The sequence below is a fragment of the Oncorhynchus tshawytscha genome, linkage group LG04 (assembly GCF_018296145.1).
Source record: "Oncorhynchus tshawytscha isolate Ot180627B linkage group LG04, Otsh_v2.0, whole genome shotgun sequence".
NCBI lineage: Eukaryota > Metazoa > Chordata > Actinopteri > Salmoniformes > Salmonidae > Oncorhynchus > Oncorhynchus tshawytscha.
The window spans coordinates 67,696,942-67,720,294 of record NC_056432.1 but is presented as its reverse complement, the minus strand read 5'-3'; the positions used below and the strand labels follow the sequence as shown (position 1 = coordinate 67,720,294).

Here is a 23,353-nt window from a genome sequence, read left to right as displayed (position 1 = left end):
TATCAGAAGATTCTAAAGCCATTACATCATTTTCTGGAATTTCCCAAGCTATTCAAAGGCACAGCCACTGGAATTGTGATACAGTCAATTATAAGTCAAATCATCTGTCTGTAAACAATTGTTTGACTAATTACTTGTGTCATGCACAAAGTAGATGTCCTAACCGACTTGCCAAAACTATAGTTTGTTAACAAGATATTTGTGGAGTGGTTGAAAAACGAGTTTTAATTAATGACTCCAACCTAGGTGTACGTAAACTTCTGACTTCAACCGTACCCAACAAAAAGTGTTTTAACGTGGAGAAAACAAAAATGACTGCTAGCCAGCTCACTGAGCTGACAGTTGGGGAGAAATTAGAGGGGTTAGCTTGTGCGTGGAGTGAATGGATCTCCACTTTTTCAAAGAGGATTTATTTTATGATGACTTGATTTTATTTTATGATGACTTGGTGAAAATAATGTTTCTTCAACCTGGAGTATAGTATCAGATCATTATTACTACACTGAGCGTAATGAGAGACTCTGATGTATTATTCTGACAGGTCTGGGGCAATATGAAGTTCATATATTTGGGCAGATATTTAAATACCTAGTCTTGGAATCCCACAAAGGAAAATAGGAGTCATTAATCCACATGGTGCAAACATGTTATTAAATTGAGTCTAATTTCACTTAGCCTACACATCATTGTGTTTCTCCTCAGATTTTGCCTGCACATATGTGACTGGTTACAGGATCCTATGCATTTGACGCTAGTTCCTACTTCAAAAGAGAGCCGTTTGAAAATAATTTATACAGGGAGAAATACAGAATTCTTCCAGGCTAGCCATGATTGGCTGAGATAGTGGAGGGGCTGGAAATGCAGAGAAATGAGTCCTTATTGGTGTGTCATGTCACAGACTTCTGTGTAAAAATGAATGGGGGCTCCCCTGGTCAGTATATAGATAATCTTTTCTATAACATATTTTTGGGACTATATAGCTTTTTTTATTGAACCTTTATTTAACTAGGCAAGTCAGTTAAGAACAAATTCTTCTTTACAATGACACCCTACCCCGGGACAAACCCTAACCCGGATGACGCTGGGACAATTGTGCGCTGCCCTATGGGACTCCCAATCACGGCCAGTTTGATACAGCCAGGAATCAAACCAGGGTCTGTAGTTACCCCTTTAGCACTGAGATGCAGTGCCTTGGGGCGCCAGCGTAGCCTAGTGGTTAGAGCGTTGGACTAGTAACCGGAAGGTTGTGAGTTCAAACCCCCGAGCTGACAAGGTACAAATCTGTCGTTCTGCCCCTGAACAGGCAGTTAACCCACTGTTCCCAGGCCGTCATTGAAAATAAGAATGTGTTCTTAACTGACTTGCCTGGTTAAATAAAGGTAAATTAAAAAATTAATAAATAGACCGCTGCACCACTTGGGAGAAGAGATAAAAAATGAATAGGAAAAGAGACAAAAAATAAAATAAGAAGTAATTTGTAAAAATAAAATAAAAACACCAAAATGGGCAGGTGCTCCAGCACCCCTAGGGCTCTACCTGTACACGTGCTTGCTAGTATCTCATCTCTCAGTAGTGAAGCATTGTCTCCTTCAGGAAGATAACTCATAATCACTTTCTCTGCATTGTTCCATCCAGTGGACCCTGGTGAAGGACACAGGCAATTCCATTGGTATTAGCATTAAGCACTAATCTTCCCAATTCACCCCATCTCAGCTCCTTTCCACCAGGTCCTAAACTCATTCAGCTGGATGGTGATGATGCCTGAGGTCATCAGGAATGAGTGCTCATCACAGTGCCTCGTAAATTAGACAACTGACAGCTCTGTGTGTGTTTGTGTGATGGAAAGTTCAGTGTGTGTGTGTAAAAATACACTACCATTCAAAAGCAGCCAACAAGTGCTAAGCGTATGTGGGAACTCCTTAAAGACTGTTGGAAAAGCATTCCAGGTGAAGTTGGTTGAGAGAAGGTCAAGAGTGTGCAAAGCTGTCATCAAGGCATAGGGTGGCTACTTTGAAGAATCTCAAATATAAAACACATTTTGATTTGTTTAACACTTTTTTGGTTAGTACATGATTCCATATGTGTTATTTCATAGTTTGTATGTCTTCACTATTATAGAAAATAGTCAAAATAAAGAAAAACCCTGGAATGAGTAGTTGTGTCCAAACTTCTGACTGGTACTGTATGTCTGTCACTCTTAGGGCTGGCACAACTACAAGAACTTTATAACCTTGTAACCGACAGTTATGGATGAAGACCATGAAAATAAAATAACTGTCTTAAGAAAAAACAAGATGGGACGGGACATCCGGGCATTTGTGCGGTCGAGTCAATTTCTGCTGGAACATTTTTATTTATTTTGTATTTCACCTTTATTTAACCAGGTAGACCAGTTGAGAACAAGTTCTCATTTACAACTGCGACCTGGCCAAGATAAAGCAAAGCAGTGTGACAAAAACAACAACACAGTTACACATGGGATAAACAAACGTACAGTCAGTAACACAATAGAAAAATCTTTACACAGTGTGTGCAAATGTAGAAAGGCAGTAAATAGGCCATAGTGGTGAAGTAATTACAATTTAGCATTAACACTGGAGTGATAGATGTGCAGATGATGATGTGCAAGTAGAGATACTGGGGTGCAAAAGAGCAAAAAGATAACAATATGGGGATGAGGTAGTTGGGTGGGCTATTTACAGATTGTCTGTGTACAGGTACAGTGATCTGTAAGCTGCTCTGACAGCTGATGCTTATAGTTAGTGAGGGAGATGTAAGTCTCCAGTTTCAGTGACTTTTGCAATTCGTTCCAGTCATTGGCAGCAGAGAACTGGAAGTAAAGGAGGCCAAAGGAGGTGTCGGCTTTGGGGATGGCGAGAGAAATACACCTGCTGGAGCGCGTGCTACGGGAGGGTGTTGCTATGGTGACCAGTGAGCTGAGATAAGGTGGGGATTTACCAAGCAAAGACTTATAGATGACCTGGAGGCAGTGGGTTTGGACTCTACAACGTGAAGAAATATTGTTGATCCTTGCTGAAACAAGCAAGGTGTTGTAGCAAACAAGTATTTGGTTGCTTAGGCAATGCCCCCCTTCCTGCAGCAGCACATGCAGTCGAGGAGAGGAGAAAATGTGCATGTACATTTAAAAATTAAAAATGAAGTTCTCTCTACTTTTTTCTGTAGACTTCTGTCTCCTGCAATTTTTTATATGACACTCTCCAACCACTTCTCCCCATTATGTCTTCTTAGAATAGAGATGTTTAATCATCTCCTCAAAGCAATCCTTTTCAAAGCTGTGTAAGATCAGACAGACCTGTCTTGTTGTGGACAATCACAGGTAGGCCCTGTCTTCAGAGATCTCATTGATGGACCAGCACCTTTCTCAGTGTGTCAGTGTGTGAGCTACAGTAGCTGTGATGTGACCATTGATCCTGTCTGTGTTTTTCATGTCACATGGAACTGGCATTTATCAGAGCTCTGCCCTCCCATTGATTATAAAATACGATTCATATTATTCCAGGGAGGTCAGTGCTGAATCAATGAAGCGTAGCTGATGAAGAGAACACCCTCACACACACTGATATATGATGACATTTGTCACGGAAGATTTAACACCCACTCAGAGCATTCCTGTACACACAGGTTTGCGATACAGTCACAGAGCAAGGAAAGCATGCAAATGTTGACAGCATGCATAATAATAATTCATGAGCCGGTTATTCTGTCCTCTGTGTTGGGGTTCAGGTGATTCTGTGCCTTTAATAGTGATACAAGTCTTGTAGTTTGTCTGAACAGCAACCATTTTGACTTTCATGAGTTTGGAACCCAGGTGACCTGACTCTAGGTGACTCATTATTCCTTCAGGATGACTGTGTTAGAGCCCTGTGCCCTGTTGCCTGGAGAATAATAGGGATAGCTAATGACCTGCCTTTCCCTTCAACCCATTTCAATGGAACTCAAAGGCACTTAGACCAGGGGTGGTCAATCCCACTCTGGCCCTGGCTGTCGACTTTTGTTCCAGCCAATGTGGCTGGTTGGATAGTGTAAGTCAGGGCTGGCCAGCCCTACTCCTGCGAAGCTACATAGAGGGTGTGCAGACTTTTCTAGTACTGATTCAACCAATGCCCTGCTGAATCCTGTGTTAGTGCTGGGCTACATTCACATAGAGATCTTTTATTGAGGCCCTGGGGTTTTGGATGTAAAGGTTGGGCTTCAGAGTGTACTCAGTGGTAATTATCTGAATGCAGGCCCTCTGCTGCCTTGTTAACATCAGCCGTCCTCTCCTGTCCCCTCTCCTACTCTGCTCTCTCTCTCTTCACTGCTCTGCTCTCCTCTCCCCTCCACTGCTATCTTCTTTTCTCACATAATTGGTTGTCTAACATGTTGGCCACATGTGTGCGTGTGTCTGACTGTCTCAGTGTGGTTTAATTGGATGCTCTGTGACACAACTGAACCCTACCTCCATCCCCTCACCTCCTCTGCCTCCTCTCTCTCACCTCCCTCCTCCCCTCAGCTCTGCCTCCTCCGCCCCCACCTCACCTGTCTGGTAATCAGGCAATTGGTTCTCTCTCTCTCTGGGTGATGACGGTGAGATGACGGTGTACCCACCATCTCTGATGAGCTCTACTTTAACCATGAATACTAATGTTCGACTAAATAATAATATGAATACACTCTTATAAAAAACAGTTCTACCTGGAACCAAAAAGGGTTCTAACTGGAATTTTTTTTCTAAGAGTGTACAGTTGGACACAATGAGGGTGGTAAAAGGCTGGGCAGAGAAATAAAAGTATATAGTGGAGGGCAGACTCAGGTAGTAATTAATAAATGGCCACTCATATTGGGTCTTTGATAAGTTTAATTAGACTTCAAATGTATTTGCCACTTTGATCCAGCCATTATTTAGGAATATGACCTAAATAATGTTTTAGTGAGGGGGTGTCTAGTAACATGGGTCATTAGCTCTTAGTGTGTCTATATTTGGGAAGGACAAAAATATCAGTCTCAAGCTCATGGTATTTCATTTGACAGCAGGCACATAATTGAGAGCAGTGGTATTTGGATGTATGTGTGTGTGTGTGTGTGCATGTGTGTGTGTGCGGGAGTGTGAGTGTACATGCATGTGCCACATGTGCTTCTGTGCATGTTTATGTTTGAATACACATAGCAGGATGGAGGGCTTCATTTCAGAGGGGAGTGACCTAAATCTCAGCTGTCAGTGAGAGGGAGGCAGCTTTGACAGGTTGACACAGAGATGGTGATGGCATCCATTAATCACTAGAGCATGTCTAGGGCTGGACCGGGCTTCCCACTAAGTCTGGAGCCCCAGCAACCACAGGGAGCAGCCCTAACCAAGACCAAGACCAAGAAATCATACATCCCTTATGACTAAGACCAGGAGTTTTCCTGACCATGTAACCTGACCAGGAAAAACTCTGGGCCTAGTTATAGCCTGTATGTTATACATTTATAGATTTTTGTCTTTATATTTTATTTTCACAATGATATTACAATTGGATTGCAGTAGTCTTGTTTGTGTTGAGCTGCCTGTGGTTAGCATTCCCTAGCCTGAGGGCACATGAAGCTCTCTGGAACAGATCAAACCCAATCCAAACCACATGATATCTGTCTAAGATGCTCTGTCAAGCTAAGGAATCTGGGACTAAACACCTCCTTCTGCAACTGGATCCTGGACTTCCTGACTGGCCGCCCCCAGGTGGTAAGGGTAGGTAACAACACATCCACCACTCTGATCCTCAACAAGGGGGCCCCTCTGGGGTGCAGGCTCAGTCCCCTCCTGTGCTCCCTGTTAACTCACGACTGCATGGACAGGCACGACTCCAAGACTATCATTAAGTTGCATACAACAACCTCTCCCTCAACATGATCAAAACAAAGGAGATGATTGTGGACTACAAGAAAAGGAGGACCGAGCACGCCCCATTCTCATCAACGGGGTTGTAGTGGAACAGGTTGAGCGCTTCAAGTTCCTTGGTGTCCACATCACCAACAAACTGTCAAGGTCCAAACACACTAAGACAGTTGTGAAGAGGGCACGACAAAGCCTCTAGTCCTCAGATTCTCAAAAGGTTCTACAACTGCACCATTAAGAACATCCTGACTGGTTGTATCACTGCCTGGTATGGCCTCCGACCGCAAGGCACTACAGAGAGTAGTGCGTATGGCCCAGTACATCACTGGGGCCAAGCTTCCTGCCATCCAGGACCTCTATATCAGGTGGTGTCAGAGGAAGGCCCTAAAAATTGTCAAAGACTCCAGCCACCCTAGTCATAGACTGTTCTCTCTGCTACCGCATGGCAAGCGATACCAAGTCTTGGTCCAAAAGGCTTCTTAACAGCTTCTACCCCCAAGCCATAAGACTCCTGAACAGTTAATCAAAGGGCTACCCAGAACCCTCTTTTACACTGCTGCTACTCTCTGTTCATAATCTATGCATAGTCACTTTAACTCTACCAGTGCCCCCGCACATTAACTATGTACCGGTACCCCCTGTATATAGCCTCGCTTGTTATTTTACTGCTGCTGTTTAATTATTTGTTACTTCTATTTTCTCATTTCAATTTTTTTATTATCTATTTTTTACTGAGCACTTATTTGTATTTTCTTTCTTAATTAACTTCGTAAAGCATTGTTGGTTAAGGGCTTGTAAAATAAGAATGTCACTGTAAGGTCTCCACATGTTATTTGATTTGATTTGAGAACAGTTCACAGACCCAGCCCAGTGAAATGGCTTTCTCTTGACTTTCATAAGCAAGCACATGGCCCCAAACATAACAATTTACTGCAAATGACAGACTCTGACTGGCTACATGATAGCTTTGAAGGTAATACGTTACTTATAACTGGAGGATCTCTAGCTACAGTATATTATGTACACTTGGGTTAACCGCTCACTGTGTACTGTGACATGAATGCACCTGCATATCGGAGGAGGTTATTAGGGTCTTGAAGGTAAAACTGTTGTGGCTGATGAGGGGGCTTGAACCAGAGATCCTCCAGTTATAAATAACGCATTACCTTCAAAGCTATCATGTAGCCAGTCAGAGTCTGGACCCAGTGAAAAATGTCAGAGCACACTTATATTATCACAGATCAGAAGAAACAAAGAAACCTGACAGGACTACTCTCTAGTGTCTATAACACTCTGTGTCCACCCAATATATTTCACCCAATATATATCTTCCCTCTCTCTGAACCACTAGTCAAGGGGAAAAGAGAAAGAACAAAAAACAGAGTGAGATGAAGGGTGAGATAGTATGAAACAACCCCGCTGAAGTGTTACTGAGAAAGAGGGAGGAGTGTGTCTCATAGAGCTGACAAGATCATTCATCTCTCCCTTCTTTCACAACCTGAGGCAATCAGATCCACATCTCCTCACATAGCTGACAGAATCACACAGGCGGATCCTCACTGACTAGCTGTATCAGTGCTCGGTATGATGGGGAAGATATACATGGGGACGGAATGTTATTCTTTACAACATGCCAGTTGCACTGAAATATCACAGCTATTGTAAGTTAACAACATGCCTCAATTACTTTGGAAATGTAGCAGTTTCTCTGAAATGGAACAGTTATTGTAAGATAGCAACTTGCCTTGAATGACAAAATAACTCCTCATCCCTTTCATCATTAGCTAGACACAGTTGTATTGTTCAATGTTATTTTCACAGCCTTTCGGATCTGTTGTAACCTGCTGTTATGTTTACCAGCTGCGTGTTAACTTTGAATATGTGTAGACAGAGTGTGTGTTACTACTGCACTCTGATACCACTGCACACCAAACATAGACGAAGTTGATGACAGTCATGGCTCCCGAAATAGTAGAGCAGTGATGTTGTTCAAATGACATCCCAGAAAGCGTCAGAGAAACAGTGAAAGTACAGTTTTATTTGTAGCTTGGCCTATTTCGAGTACGTCAAACAATACATTGTTGGTTGGTGGATATAAAGTCTGAGATCTTTGATAGGCTGATGAAGAATTTGTGCCAGGATATAATCAGTGCCACCTATTGAGGTTAGCATAGGGCTAACGTGCCATATTATCTGATGGGACCAGCTGTAACTTATCGTTCTGTAATGTGCAAGTAAATCGACAATTTTAATTGGCTGATACGCATTTTGTGCCGGAGAACCTGTTTATATTTAAATGGTTCCTTGTGGTCGCAAGTTGCACCCTGTGTGTTTGCACTTATGTGATGAGCATTGCTATTGTGATTTTCTAACAGTGAAAAAAAGTAATTTTCACAAATCCATCTTTCTTGGAGGAATAGCCTTGATAAGGCTAGATTGTGGTTGCCATTTAAAGACAATCCAAGGTGGTTGTGGGGAGCGTGACCTGTTATTTGTGTTGTTTGTAGATGAGTGGCCCCCATTAACTCCCATATGATGGTGGGGGTAGCGTGATGTATCTGTCTGCCTGACAACCAATCAGAGGGAAGGATTCCTGATGGAGGTCAATAATAGTGACTGACAGAAAGATGGAGCAGAGATGGGGTAGGAGGGAGATTCAGGGGTTACATCTGACCTCTGCTTATAGTTTGAGTACACAAATTGTTACTCGAACAGGCTCCTGTGGGATACATTTATTATGTTCATATTGATCTGTTACCCCGGGTATTAAGTTTACCTGGGATTTTAAAGCAAAGTCATTCGAAATACAGTGCTTGTTGTGTGGCCTTAGTGGCATTTCTATTCACTGTCTTGGGACGAGCCTAGTTTGATAGGGATGATTGAAGACTGTAGAGGAAAACCATAACAGAGACTGTAAAGTCATCTGGATGTATTCCTGTGTCTTCCTCTCACTGGTTTTCCTCATCAAGCAATGTAAACATGGGAGGCTGGGAGGAGCTGTAGGAGGACAGGCTTATTGTAATGGTTAGAATGGAATGGAGTCCAAACTGGTTTCATTATGTTCGATAGCATTCCATTCCAGCCAGTATAATTTGTCCGTCCTCCTATAGCTCCTCCCACCAGCCTCCTCTAAATGTGTACCATCCTGTATTTTAGTCTTTGGCTCATTCACTCTTCCTTATTCCCTCCTTCAGGTTCTCTACAATCCTTTGGGGGTTGTCTCAAACAAGTCTGGCCTTCTGTTGTTTGCCAATGCATACTTTTACATTTTAGTCATTGAGCAGACACTTATCCAGAGGAATTTGGGTTAAGGGACAGATTTTTCACCTGGTTGGCTCAGGGATTTGAACCAGCAACCTTTCGGTTCCATGCCCAATGCTCTTAAGTGCTAGGCTACCTGCCGCCCTGCACACACATACACGCACGAGGACAGGAATGCACACACACACACACACACACACACACACACACACACACACACACACACACACACACACACACACACACACACACACACACACACACACACACACACACACAACCAATATCTGCTTAGTTGACGTATAACTGATTGTTAGGCTCGCGGGAGAGCAGCCCTGCTGGTTATAGAGGGGTGTTTGCTTATCTGCTGCAATATTGGCCATTTGTCAAAATCACGGCACAGCATAGGCTTCTATTGATGGTGAATGCAGAGTCATTGTTAGAAATGAAGCAGAGACAGCTTGCCTGTATAACTGACTGGGTGCTATTTCAGGTTTGTGTTCCTCTGCTCAGGGAAGATGCAGCACCAAGGAGGCAGCAGCATTGTCACATTGTAATGATTTAGAGCTATGAGCACACAATAAGAAGACGTCTCTGACAAACACAGGATCCAGTACACTTGTTGTTTGTCTCTAGTGTGAAGGGCCTATACAGTTCAATGGAAGTGCATCTACTGTATATTCCACATCTGTGCTGAGGCCATGACCATAGAATAAATCCTTTTATATGTCATTTTGATGTTCTGAAACAAAGAGGTATGACTGCACAACTGTAGGACTCACTTAGCTTCTCCTGTGCAGAGTAGTAGCTACTGTAAGTAGATTATGTTACCTGAAACCATGGCTATTTCTTTGATCATTGGCGTTAGCAGTGTATTGTCTCTACGAGGCTGTACTTTAGCTGGGATGTGTAAAGCCAGTGAGATTTGGGGCTGTGAGGCGACGTGATGACCAGAGACTCTCAGTGAAGCATAGTCGTCACCTTCTCCTACACCCGCTATTGCCTCCTACACCTACTGTCACCCCCTTCCCACCCGTGCCCTCTTAAAATGCCATTTCCTGCTGGCGAATGCCCTACGGGGGGTCCCCGGGTGCCTGGGACACGGATCTAACCCTTCTCATCCTGCTTGCACCCCTGAGCAACCTGATAGGAAGACAATTAGGGAGAGGCGTGTAAATGTCACAGGGCGCAGGGACCTCATTACGGAACACCACAGGGGGTTCTGGGAGAAAGCAAACACCCCCCCCATCGGGCATGGTAGACAGCAGAGAGAGACCAGCAGAACGCACTGCTATTAACAGTCTGAGGGGCATTCTGTTTGTGTTCACTAATCTAGTTTGGGAAGGAGAAAGTAATTGTAAAAAAAAAAATGCTTCCGAGTTTTTTGATTGAGTGCAAGGCTGCATACGCATCAAGATGCCTTAGGAATGCCTAGTGGTATTCATTAGTAGGACTACAGTACTATATACAGTGGTTCCACCTTTAAAAGTTGACAGCTTACACCGTGGGACTTAGAGGTAATTTGTGGTTTAGTACGGTACCCTGCATCACCACTTCATTGCTCCAGACCAACGCAAGGGGGAGTTAGAGCACTGATTATGCTTTTGGGTCCTATTGTGTCTCTAACTGACATTGAATCGGCGACATAAACCTAAATAGAAACTGATAATTGTGCACAATTTCAGTATTACTTACTAAAACTATTGTTACACTAAGGTTTTTATTATTTTATTTTTAGGATTATTTTGCTCTTACTGTAGTACTGGAGGCCACTCCCGGCCAGTCATGTTGTACAGCACCTGAGTGGTGCAATGGTCTAAGACACTGCATAGTAGAACAAGCTGTGTTGGTACAGATGCTGGTTCAATACCTGAGTTGGCCTTGACTGGGAAACCCATGAGATGACTGTAGGTTTTTGGTTTTTCTCCATCTAAAAACAGAAATAAATCATTCTAAATAACAAACTGGCTTTATTTACAAATTAGAAATTAGCCCCATTAGCCCCATGTTCAAGAATGGCCTTTTTCTCACTCATTTTACAGTATTTGAAAATGAAATAATCTCCAAAATATTGTTATTTTTTAAACAAAGTGATTATTATTATTATTATTATTATTAATTTAGAATTATATAAAATCATGTTGGATATCCTCACATGTATATATTATTATCCCTGTTATTAGCAGGACAATATATATTGATCATGGCTCCCGAGTGGCGCACAATGGGACTGCCACACTGGCAACATTTTAAGGGGTAACGGGGTAACGTTCTCGCTGTTCTGTTCTTAGTGCCAGTCTGCAGGTTTACACTGAAATGATGTAACTAATAATGACATCTTTATTGATAAAATAATGATAAAAATACTCTTTCAAAAGGTTGATGTTTAGTTAGTTGGATCCATAACGAATTACTATGGGAATAAATATCGCTGAGAGTCATGTCATATTTTTCGATTTACTGTAGGCCTACCGTAAGCGACTTGAGTCTCACTAGTGTTGAGTAATGTGCTGTTGAAATTGGTGTAGGTGTTATTTATTTAAAGAGTATATTGAAGTTAGATGCAATAGCCTACAACTATTTTAGCACCGTTTTGCACTACTCTGAGACAAGCATGGGGACTGGTCTTGATAAATCAATGACCTTCCGGCACCGACAAAGATGGCCGCCTCACTTTGTGTTCCTAGGAAACTAAGCAGTATTTGTTTTTTTACCATCTACTGCATCTTGCCATCTTGATGTAATGTATCACTAGCCACTTTAAACATTGCCACTTCATATAATGTTTTCATACCCTGCATTACTCATCTCATATGTATATACTGTACTCTATACCATCTACTACATCTTGCCTATGCCGTTCGGCCATCACTGATTCATATATTTTTATGTACATATTCGTATTCATTCCTTTACACTTGTTGTTGTGAAATTGTTAGGTTATATTACTTTTTAGATATTACTGCATGGTCGGAACTAGAAGCACAAGCATTTTCACTACACTTGCATTAAAACCTGCTAACCATGTGTATGTGACAAATAAATTTGATTTGATTTGAGATTTTTATTTTCACTGAATCTCCGTTTGGGTATTTGATTAGAATTAGAAAATGAGGGTGTAGAAATGTTATACTCTTACTGTATCCTTTACTTAACTACGCAAGTCAGTTTACAATGACAACCTACTCCTTCCTCCCTGTCGGGGAATTGAACCCCAGTCTCCCGCGTGCCCGCAGGACACTGCATTTTTTAGCTAAATAGCCCAGTACAGTACTCCCGACCGTCCGTTGTACAGATGAAGGAAACCCAGAGGCTTTTTCATTTTCTTTGGAATAGAAACACCATAATATTAATCAAATTAATCCCAAACTCTAAAAGTAATTGGAAAGGTAGATACAATTATTTGTGACATTGTGGTTACAATAAAGAATGTAAACAATATGCTGTGTTTTTATTTACAGTCGTGATGGACAGCTGGTGGCATTTTGAAAACAGGTTTTCAAACACTTGTAGCACGATTAGCAGGACAATAGACTTTTATTAGCCCGGCTACTGTACGTGTGAACATCCCCCTACCTGCAATGTATTCGATGCTTAAGTACTCTGAAGTGTTACATTTCTAACTTAAAACAGCAGTACAGTATTTTTTCATCAACATCTTTACACTTTAGTAAATAAAATAATAATAAAAATACTCTTTCAAAATGCTGATGTTTATTTAGTTGGATCCATAACAAATTACTATGGGAATAAATATCACTGAATGACAGAAATATTGTAACAAAGTTGTTTAATGAAGGTAAACAAATTGTTGCTTCCTGAATACTCTTTCGAACACATTGTACAGCACCATTATGGCTATTTGCAGGGCTATATTTTGTGTAAGTTTGGTAACATTTTTATGAAACCTTTCATTGGGTTAATCAATTAAAATATTGTATAAAAAGTTATTGCTCTCCCATTAAAATGTTCCAGTGGAATTCTCAGTGTGTCAGAGAAGATCACCAGGAGGAGATCTCACCAACTCTACGGAGTTATTTTCAGAACAGGGTGATAATTGAGCTGTTGCTTTTTACAGCCGAACAGAAGTCTTCTCTCTCGCGTAGCATCATTGTTTGTTATTGGAAATATGAGAGGGAGTTTTCCAGACCAATGACTGGGAAGGGTTTCAGATATATCTATCCTGACATCTTTGCTACAGCACCGTTACCTGTGAGTGAGTTTTAAATTTTTAATTTAATCTTTATGAGTTAGTGATGATACTTATGAGGACATGTCAGTGATGAGTTCTCCTATAAATTATCAACATATTAGTTTTAAAGAGAGTGAGGGAATTTGCCATTGTTAATCTCATAAGAAAAAGCTCTTCCTACCCTTCACCGAAACCAACTAGAGAGTTGCCATGGGATTTTTGGTCAACCTGTTGGCTCAAGTCCTTGTAAAACCCCAAGGCAATGGTTTGTGCTTGATATGATCAGAGCTTGTTGTAATAGCATTCTATTCCATACTTATTCTAATGATATTGAGGGTGAGAACGATAAGTATCTTGTCTTTGACCGATCCTGACCTGATTTATTTAGTGGTTGATATTGTTGTATTGTGTTCCCACCCTGCAGGATACAGTGATTGATATTGTTGTATTGTGTTTACACCCTGCAGGATACAGTGGTTGATATTGTTGTGTTGTGTTTCCACCCTGCAGGATACAGTGGTTGACATTGTTGTATTGTGTTTCCACCCTGCAGGATACAGTGGTTGATATTGTTGTATTGTGTTTCCACCCTGCAGGATACAGTGATTGATATTGTTATGTTGTGCTTCCACCCTGTATGATTCAGTGGTTGATAGTGTTGTGCTGTGTTTCCACCCTGTAGGATACAGTGGTTGATAGTGTTGTGCTGTGTTTCCACCCTGTAGGATACAGTGGTTTATAGTGTTGTGTTGTGTTTCCACCCTGCAGGATAATGTGGTTGATATTGTGGTGTTGTATTGTGTTTCCACCCTGCAGGATAATGTGGTTGATATTGTGGTGTTGTATTCTGTTTCCACCCTGCAGGATAATGTGGTTGATATTGTGGTGTTGTATTGTGTTTCCACCCTTGCAGGATAATGTGGTTGATATTGTGGTGTTGTATTGTGTTTCCACCCTACAGGATAATGTGTGTGATATTGTGGTGTTGTATTGTGTTTCCGCCCTGCAGGATAATGTGGTTGATATTGTGGTGTTGTATTGTGTTTCCACCCTGCAGGATAATGTGGATCTGGGAGACCTGATGTTCTCTCTGTGCTACCTGCCCACCGCCGGCAGACTGACCATCACCATGATCAAGGCCAGGAACCTTAAGGCCATGGACATCACTGGGGCATCAGGTAGAAGTCAACACTACCTCACACCATAACAATACTACCACAAAAACACATAATATCTCACTGTGTATTTATATTCAGCACATCACTATAACACTGTGGGTTTCTATTCAATACTACTTAACATCAACATATGCTGTAGACAACAAAAATAGCACAGCAGACTCTTTCGCAATCTCTATGTCTCGGTCTCAGTCTGTCTCAGTCTGTCTCAGTCTCAGTCTCAGTCTCTTTCTCTCTTTCGCTCTCTCTTTCTCTCTCTCTCTAGACCCGTATGTGAAGGTCTCTCTAATGTGTGACGGTCGGAGATTAAAGAAGAGGAAGACCTCCACTAAGAGGAACACTCTGAACCCTGTCTACAATGAAGCCATAGTCTTTGATGTCCCCCCAGAGAACATTGACCAGATCGGCCTTATGATCGCCGTCATGGACTATGACCGGTGAGTAAATGAGCTTTAACTCAGAGATCCAGTAGCTTTTAACTCAGTGACTCAGTAGCTTTTAACTCAGTGACTCCATAGCTTTTAACTCAGTGACTCAGTAGCTTTTAACTCAGTAGCTTTTAACTTAGTGACTCAGTAGCTTTTAACTCAGTAGCTTTTAACTCAGTGACTCAGTAGCTTTTAACTCTGTAGCTTTTAACTCAGTAACTCAGTAGATTTTAACTCAGTGACTCAGTAGCTTTTAACTCAGTGACTCAGTAGCTTTTCACTCAGTAGCTTTTAACTCAGTGACTCAGTAGCTTTTAACTCAGTCTCAGTAGTTTTTAAATTGTGGTTCTTATGCAGTATATACCTTTGTGCTACTTGTCAGTCTATCAGGCTTCTTATAGCCCCTTGAGAGAGTAGGTACCTCCAGTCAAGAAAATACTTATTCAGAATTGATGCAAGGCCTACAGAGGGTTAAAAAGCTTTCAATGCCGATGGAAGTGAAATAGAGAAGGTTACGTTACTCCAGGGCCTCCTATCTTGTGGGTAGCAGTCCAACATCTCCTCGTCTTGATCTTCTTTCTATTCTTTGTCTTATCAATTCTCATTTTAGTACCGCTATGTTTTTCCACCATGGCAAATGTATCATCATTACTGTGAAGGCAGACATATTCACACGATCACCTAGTTTTGCAACACCCACCCGTAGCACGTGCTACAGCAGGTATATTTCACTGGTCATCCCCAAAGCCAACACCTGCTTTGTCCGCCTTTCCTTCCAGTTCTCTGCTGCCAATGACTGGAACGAATTGCAAAAATCACTGAAGATGGAGACGTATATCTCCCTCTCTAACTATAAGCATCAGCTGTCAGAGCATCTTACCAATCACTGTACCTGTACACAGCCAATCTGTAAAAAGCCCACCCAACTACCTCATCCCCATATTGTTATTTGTCTTTTTGTTCTTTTGCACCCCAGTATCTCTACTTGCACATCATCATCTGCACATCTATCACTCCAGTGTTAATGCTAAATTATAGTTTTTTCACCTCTATGGCCTATTTATTTCCTTACCTCCCTAATCTTTTACATTTGCACACACTCTACATAGATTTTTCTATTGTGTTATTGACTGTACGTTTGTTTATGTGTAACTCTGCTTTATCTTGGCCAGGTCGCAGTTGTAAATGAGAACTTGTTCTCAACTGACCTACCTGGTTAAATAAAGGAGAAATAAATAAAAAATGTTACAAAATAATGACTGTTCTGTCACACCGTTATTGAAAAGATACTCTCATTCTGTCACATCATGTTGCTCTGTCACACCATTCATACAGACGCAATATGAATGTTCTTTCCTGAGATTTCACATCCCATCATACATTTTGGTTGATGTCCTATTTTTCACTGAATTCACACATTTTCAATTAGACATGTGATTCACTTTTAGATCCACACAGGGTTACTGTAATGTTACTTTAATGTTCTGTCTAAAGTTAGGATTAAACTTGTAGGTTTATCTTACTACCCAAATAAACGTTACGTTTAGGTCGAAACAGTACTCCTTCATCTCCTGTCCAAAGGCAGGAGTAATGAAGGCCTCTGTGTGTTTCCCTATCCAGTGTAGGCCATAATGAGGTCATCGGGGTGTGTAAAGTGGGCAACGATGCAGAACACCTGGGCCGAGACCACTGGAGCGAAATGCTGTCGTACCCGCGGAAACCCATCGCCCACTGGCACCCGCTCATAGAGGTAAAGCCGGTGTTCGTGTGTGTGTGTGTGTGTGTGCGTGTCCACATATGTCTTTGTTTCCAAGTGCAACATTTTCAAGGTCTGTCTCAGCTGAAATAGGTTTGTATTGCATATTGTCAAAATGACTCAAATACCCAACATCTTGAAGTTGACTAGTTCGACCTATGTCTGGTGGTTTTAGACTTCAGACGGTAGAGTGTTGTTACCTGCCACAGAAACTCATTCATCAAAATTATCCTTCTCTTTTCTAAGGCCTCATTCTTCTCAATAATCAATACCCTAAGAGGCTCTCAACCTCTACCTCCCAGCGCAAAAAAAATCCTCCATTGTTAAAAACAACCACAGCTGAGAATGCCAATGCTTTCAGAGAGTAGAACTACCTTGATTTTTTTGTTGTTGTTGTTGAGCCAAATCTACTAGGGAAAAATACAATTAAAATCAGACTTTCATGTGTACAGGTGGTTAGTGGTCAAGAATCAAGGCCTTTCCACATTTCATTGTAGCTGAACAACGGTATTACAAACAATAGCTGACATTAATTGGAAAGATATAATAATACATCTATTTTATTATTATTATGGATGATAGATTGAGTGGAGAGGAGTGTTGAGGAGTTGAAGGAGAGAGTGTGACCTGTGCACTCAGCCTTGCGTAATGGCTTTATTGTGTTGGCAACAAAGGAGACTGTCTTCCTTTAGAACACAGCTGAGTGAACCACCAATGTTTAGAGAGGGAGCGAGGGAGAGAAAGAGAGAATGAGTCAGACAGATAGGGAGAGACATACTGTAGATTAAGTGAAAGAGACAGTACGAGAGCAAGAAAAGAGATAGACAGACAGAGGAGGATTTGAGAAAAGGAACAATTAAGCAGACTATTCTGTTTGCTTCAGGGTTACTTACTTAGTTAGTTACATTATGTGACTATGCTTTGAAATCCTAATTTGAGCCCCCAGGAAAGCACATCTATTGTTTAGCAGTCTGCCTCACCAGCCATTCGAATCAATGTTGTTCTGCCTTCACAAGGCCCTCCCCCAAAAAGTCACATATTCAGAACACGCCAGGGTCGCAAAAGGACTTCAAACTCAACTATGTCTGTGTGTGTTTGTTTGCTCTGTAACCCATCACTCTCTCCCTCACTCTCTTTCTGTAATGGCTTCTGTCTTTTTGCTTTTAAGCCAACAAACAAAACAATTACTGTCAAGAAGAACTGACCCTTTCACTGGAAAATACATCTGACCTCGATGAGATGAAAAGAGAGGAAGACGTTTTTCTGCTTGCTTAACTAACCGATTCTGAGCGGCTAGATTTCTGCAAGCGAAATAATCAATCAAGTGCTTTCATGTTGAAGTGCTGGGAGTTTGAGAGAATCTCTGTTTTCACTACGGTTGTGTTAGAGAGTAGTTCTGTTTGGCAGTCCTCTAAGGAGGATTCAGAGGCAATAAAGATTCTTTCCAAAACAGATTTTAGTTTTGCACAGCTTGTTGCTTATCACCTACAATTAGTGAGAGAGTCTTGAATTTGTGAGCTCTTATTAATGTCTTTAGGTCACAATTGCTGCTATTAAGCATTAACTACAGTGCAGTGAACTTCACCTACAAACAGAACTCACAATTTAATCGGTTTATCAAAGTAGCAGATTTGGTCAATACACTGACCCGAAATTATCTGTTATCTTCATCCCCTTTACAGAATGTCTCTAGGACTACTAATCTACAGTGCCTTGCGAAAGTATTCGGCCCCCTTGAACTTTGCGACCTTTTGCCACATTTCAGGCTTCAAACATAAAGATATAAAACTGTATTTTTTTGTGAAGAATCAACAACAAGTGGGACACAATCATGAAGTGGAACGACATTTATTGGATATTTCAAACTTTTTTAACAAATCAAAAACTGAAAAATTGGGCGTGCAAAATGATTCAGCCCCCTTAAGTTAATACTTTATAGCGCCACCTTTTGCTGCGATTACAGCTGTAAGTCGCTTGGGGTATGTCTCTATCAGTTTTGCACATTGAGAGACTGAATTTTTTCCCATTCCTCCTTGCAAAACAGCTCGAGCTCAGTGAGGTTGGATGGAGAGCATTTGTGAACAGCAGTTTTCAGTTCTTTCCACAGATTCTCGATTGGATTCAGGTCTGGACTTTGACTTGGCCATTCTAACACCTGGATATGTTTATTTTTGAACTATTCCATTGTAGATTTTGCTTTATGTTTTGGATCATTGTCTTGTTGGAAGACAAATCTCCGTCCCAGTCTCAGGTCTTTTGCAGACTCCATCAGGTTTTCTTCCAGAATGGTCCTGTATTTGGCTCCATCCATCTTCCCATCAATTTTAACCATCTTCCCTGTCCCTGCTGAAGAAAAGCAGGCCCAAACCATGATGCTGCCACCACCATGTTTGACAGTGGGGATGGTGTGTTCAGGGTGATGAGCTGTGTTGCTTTTATGCCAAACATAACGTTTTGCATTGTTGCCAAAAAGTTCAATTTTGGTTTCATCTGACCAGAGCACCTTCTTCCACATGTTTGGTGTGTCTCCCAGGTGGCTTGTGGCAAACTTTAAACGACACTTTTTATGGATATCTTTAAGAAATGGCTTTCTTCTTGCCACTCTTCCATAAAGGCCAGATTTGTGCAATATACGACTGATTGTTGTCCTATGGACAGAGTCTCCCACCTCAGCTGTAGATCTCTGCAGTTCATCCAGAGTGATCATGGGCCTCTTGGCTGCATCTCTGATCAGTCTTCTCCTTGTATGAGCTGAAAGTTTAGAGGGACGGCCAGGTCTTGGTAGATTTGCAGTGGTCTTATACTCCTTCCATTTCAATATTATCGCTTGCACAGTGCTCCTTGGGATGTTTAAAGCTTGGGAAATCTTGTTGTATCCAAATCCGGCTTTAAACTTCTTCACAACAGTATCTCGGACCTGCCTGGTGTGTTCCTTGTTCTTCATGATGCTCTCTGCGCTTTTAACGGACCTCTGAGACTATCACAGTGCAGGTGCATTTATACAGAGACTTGATTACACACAGGTGGATTGTATTTATCATCATTAGTCATTTAGGTCAACATTGGATCATTCAGAGATCCTCACTGAACTTCTGGAGAGAGTGCTGCACTGAAAGTAAAGGGGCTGAATAATTTTGCACACCCAATTTTTCAGTTTTTGATTTGTTAAAAAAGTTTGAAATATCCAATAAATGTCGTTCCACTTCATGATTGTGTCCCACTTGTTGTTGATTCTTCATAAAAAAATACAGTTTTATATCTTTATGTTTGAAGCCTGAAATGTGGCAAAAGGTCGCAAAGTTCAAGGGGGCCGAATACTTTCGCAAGGCACTGTACATGTACACAGCTATCTTTATTGGAGGTTTATCTCTCTCATCTCTCTTCTCTCTCTCTCCCACAGTACCAAGGCACCACAGGCGGGAGCCAGGCAGGGTCCTGTAATTCCCTGAAGACTCCTCCGTCTCCGTAAGCTTAACCGCGGGTCCCTCCTGGAATACGACCACAAGGAGAAGAGCCAGGCGGCCCAGCCCAATCGTAGGAACACCGTCCTGCTGAGTGGTCGACATACTGTTATACGTCACGACCGTGTGCGGTCGATCTCATGGTTATCAGAGACCAATCATTGTCTGCTCTGTGTCTCTGGGACAGGACGTTTGCATGGGGAGTAGGATTGATTCAGTTGCATGTTGAGTGACCACATAATATGGTTGTTGTCTTTTTATTCAGTCCCAAAAAGAAAATGGATGACAAAAACAACCAGGAGGTTTTAACAGTTTGGTCTAAGCCTGAGTTTGAAGTAACCGTTTTTTACATTAGTCTTGCTCTACCTGTTTTTAATGGGGTGTGTCTGTATTGCACAGTGTACTTAAAAACAACCAGTCGAACTGACATACATATTTCATTTGGAAACGGTGCATGAGGTCATGGTTTTTTGGTGGAATATCTTCTCCTCAGTTTCTTTCGGTTTCTGTTCTTGGAATAGAATGTTCTTTCGGATGATCACATGACATGTGCAGTGGCAGTTCATTTCTTAGACTTAGTACCTGTACGTAAAAATGTCCTTTCAAATGTTATCAATAAATATTTATTGATAAAAACACAGCTGGGTGGTCAATGTTAATATTCCTCACCTGTTGCTATGACAACCACAGATTATCGTGAGGCGATAAAAGGCAAGTGTAAAACCAGATGGTAATGAAACCCAACATGCCTAATCTGATCATGTAAATTAATACAATTATTGTGTGTAATTGGGGGACGGTGATTCTATTAAGTTATTACAGTAAGCTAAATGTCAAAATAAAATAGGATAAAGGCACAAACTGAGTGACTGTGAAATACTGTAGAGAGAGTGGGAGAGACGATCAAGACCAGAGAGAAGGGGTATCAAGAGATAGTCATATGACATAAAAATAAAAAAAACAGTGAAATGTGTGTGTGTGTGTGTGTGTGTGTCTAAGTGTTTTCTGAGAGATGTAGATGGGGTCTAGTCATTTGTTTTGTACCTTGTCGATGATCCGTTGTTTATCTTTGCATATTACAAATCCAATAAATGAGATTGCAGCCGAGTGAATAACCATGACAGGAAGAAACGCCTGTATTTGTGAGAAGGTTACTAATGAATCCACATAGAAACCAATGCCAAATGAACATCTACTCAGAACATTCACAGATGATTTATCAATATGGTTTAGAATAATCTGGATACATGTCTAGTTGCTAACTACTGTTTCACTTTATCAGCTGGGTTCAGTGAATAATACTGTGTGGCTATGCATACCTCTTGGGGATACATGTACTTGTACATTTGAGGCTCTGACAGAATATTGACTCCACTGTTTCCTTCGGTATCATACAGGTTCATCATTTTTAGAGCAAGCTGATTGGCTATCGAACCATTAGCTCCTTATTGCGTAGGCTGCATGTTCTGGGGCTAAATTGGTCCACCGTCGCTCTCCATGGATTAGCTGCCTCCAGTGATGATGAGCTGTGATTTGTCACTGTCAGAGAGGGTGTTTTCAATTAGACATGCCTACCCCTCACAAAGTGCCAGAAATCAAAGTCTGATGGAGTTGTACCTACGCCATATGCTGTTCTCAGGTCAATTTAGCATGTTCCTCCAAATGGTAAAGTTAGGGATTAGGAGGGTAAAACTGATCCTAGATCTGTGCCTGCTACCCGCAGCACTAGAAGTGTGGTGTTCTAATCTAATCAATTGTACCTCGTGTATTGAGCCAGTTTATCAGATATACTGTAGATCAGAAGAGGTCTACCGTGACTGTCTGTTGAATATCCATGTTTCATTATCTGATGCTTTTAGTGATTAATGACTTTATATGTTGAACTCTTCTGGAATGATGGCTGCCATTGTATTGACTTTAGTCATGGGAATTACGTAACGTCTGTTGTACTATGGACTTTTACCATTTCTGGAAATCACTCTTATGGCTACTGTGAAGGTTACCACATTTACCAGCACGACTTCATAGCTCCATACACATCTATAACAAGACAACATTGTGTACATTTTAAATATGACAAGATAGAACACTTGGAACTGGAGCCATATATTTCTTTTTTAGCTGAGCATGTCATCAGCAGTGGTGTAAATTATTTGAGTAAAAATAATTGAAATTACCATTTAAATATTTTTGACAACTTTTTCTTGACTACATTCCTAAAGAAAATAATGTTCTATTTGTTCCATACATTTTCCCTGACACACAAAATACTCATTACACCCAAAATACAGTGCTCAGCAGGACAGGAAAATGATCCAATTCACTTACTTATCTAGAGAACATCACTGGTCGTTCCTACTGCCTCTGATCTGGCAGACTCACTTAACATACAGTACATGCTTTGTTTGTTAATTATGTCTGAGTGTTGGAGTGTGCCCTGGTTATCCGTAAATAAAATAAAAAAACTAGAAAATGGTGCTGTCTGGTTTGCTTAATATAAGGAATTTTAAATGATACTTAGGTACAGTGCCTTGCGAAAGTATTCGGCCCCCTTGAACTTTGCGACCTTTTGCCACATTTCAGGCTTCAAACATAAAGATATAAAACTGTATTTTTTTGTGAAGAATCAACAACAAGTGGGACACAATCAGGAAGTGGAACGACATTTATTGGATATTTCAAACTTTTTTAACAAATCAAAAACTGAAAAATTGGGCGTGCAAAATTATTCAGCCCCTTTAAGTGCAGCAAACTAGAAGTTCTTCTCTGAATGATCCAATGTTGACCTAAATGACTAATGATGATAAATACAATCCACCTGTGTGTAATCAAGTCTCCGTATAAATGCACCTTTACTCAGAGGTTTAAAAGTGTCATGAAGAACAAGGAACACACCAGGCAGGTCCGAGATACTGTTTGAAGAAGTTTAAAGCCGGATTTGGATACAAAAAGATTTCCCAAGCTTTAAACATCCCAAGGAGCACTGTGCAAGCGATAATATTGAAATGGAAGGAGTATCAGACCACTGCAAATCTACCAAGACCTGGCCGTCCCTCTAAACTTTCAGCTCATACAAGGAGAAGACTGATCAGAGATGCAGCCATGAGGCCCATGATCACTCTGGATGAACTGCAGAGATCTACAGCTGAGGTGGGAGACTCTGTCCATAGGACAACAATCAGTCGTATATTGCACAAATCTGGCC

At 41.2% G+C, this 23,353-nt stretch overlaps 1 protein-coding gene across 1 annotated transcript in view; it reads left to right on the top strand.

The window, feature by feature from the left end:
* The window catches only part of LOC112235814 (synaptotagmin-9), a 46,204-nt gene extending 23,649 nt beyond the window's left edge, over positions 1-22,555 (top strand). The window contains exons 4-7 of the mRNA XM_024404340.2: positions 14,383-14,503; positions 14,769-14,940; positions 16,552-16,681; positions 20,088-22,555. Of these exons, the coding sequence (XP_024260108.1) occupies positions 14,383-14,503; positions 14,769-14,940; positions 16,552-16,681; positions 20,088-20,156 (492 nt within the window). The 3' untranslated portion in view covers positions 20,157-22,555. The remainder of the gene's footprint in view (positions 1-14,382; positions 14,504-14,768; positions 14,941-16,551; positions 16,682-20,087) is intronic.
* Positions 22,556-23,353: the final 798 nt, after the last annotated feature.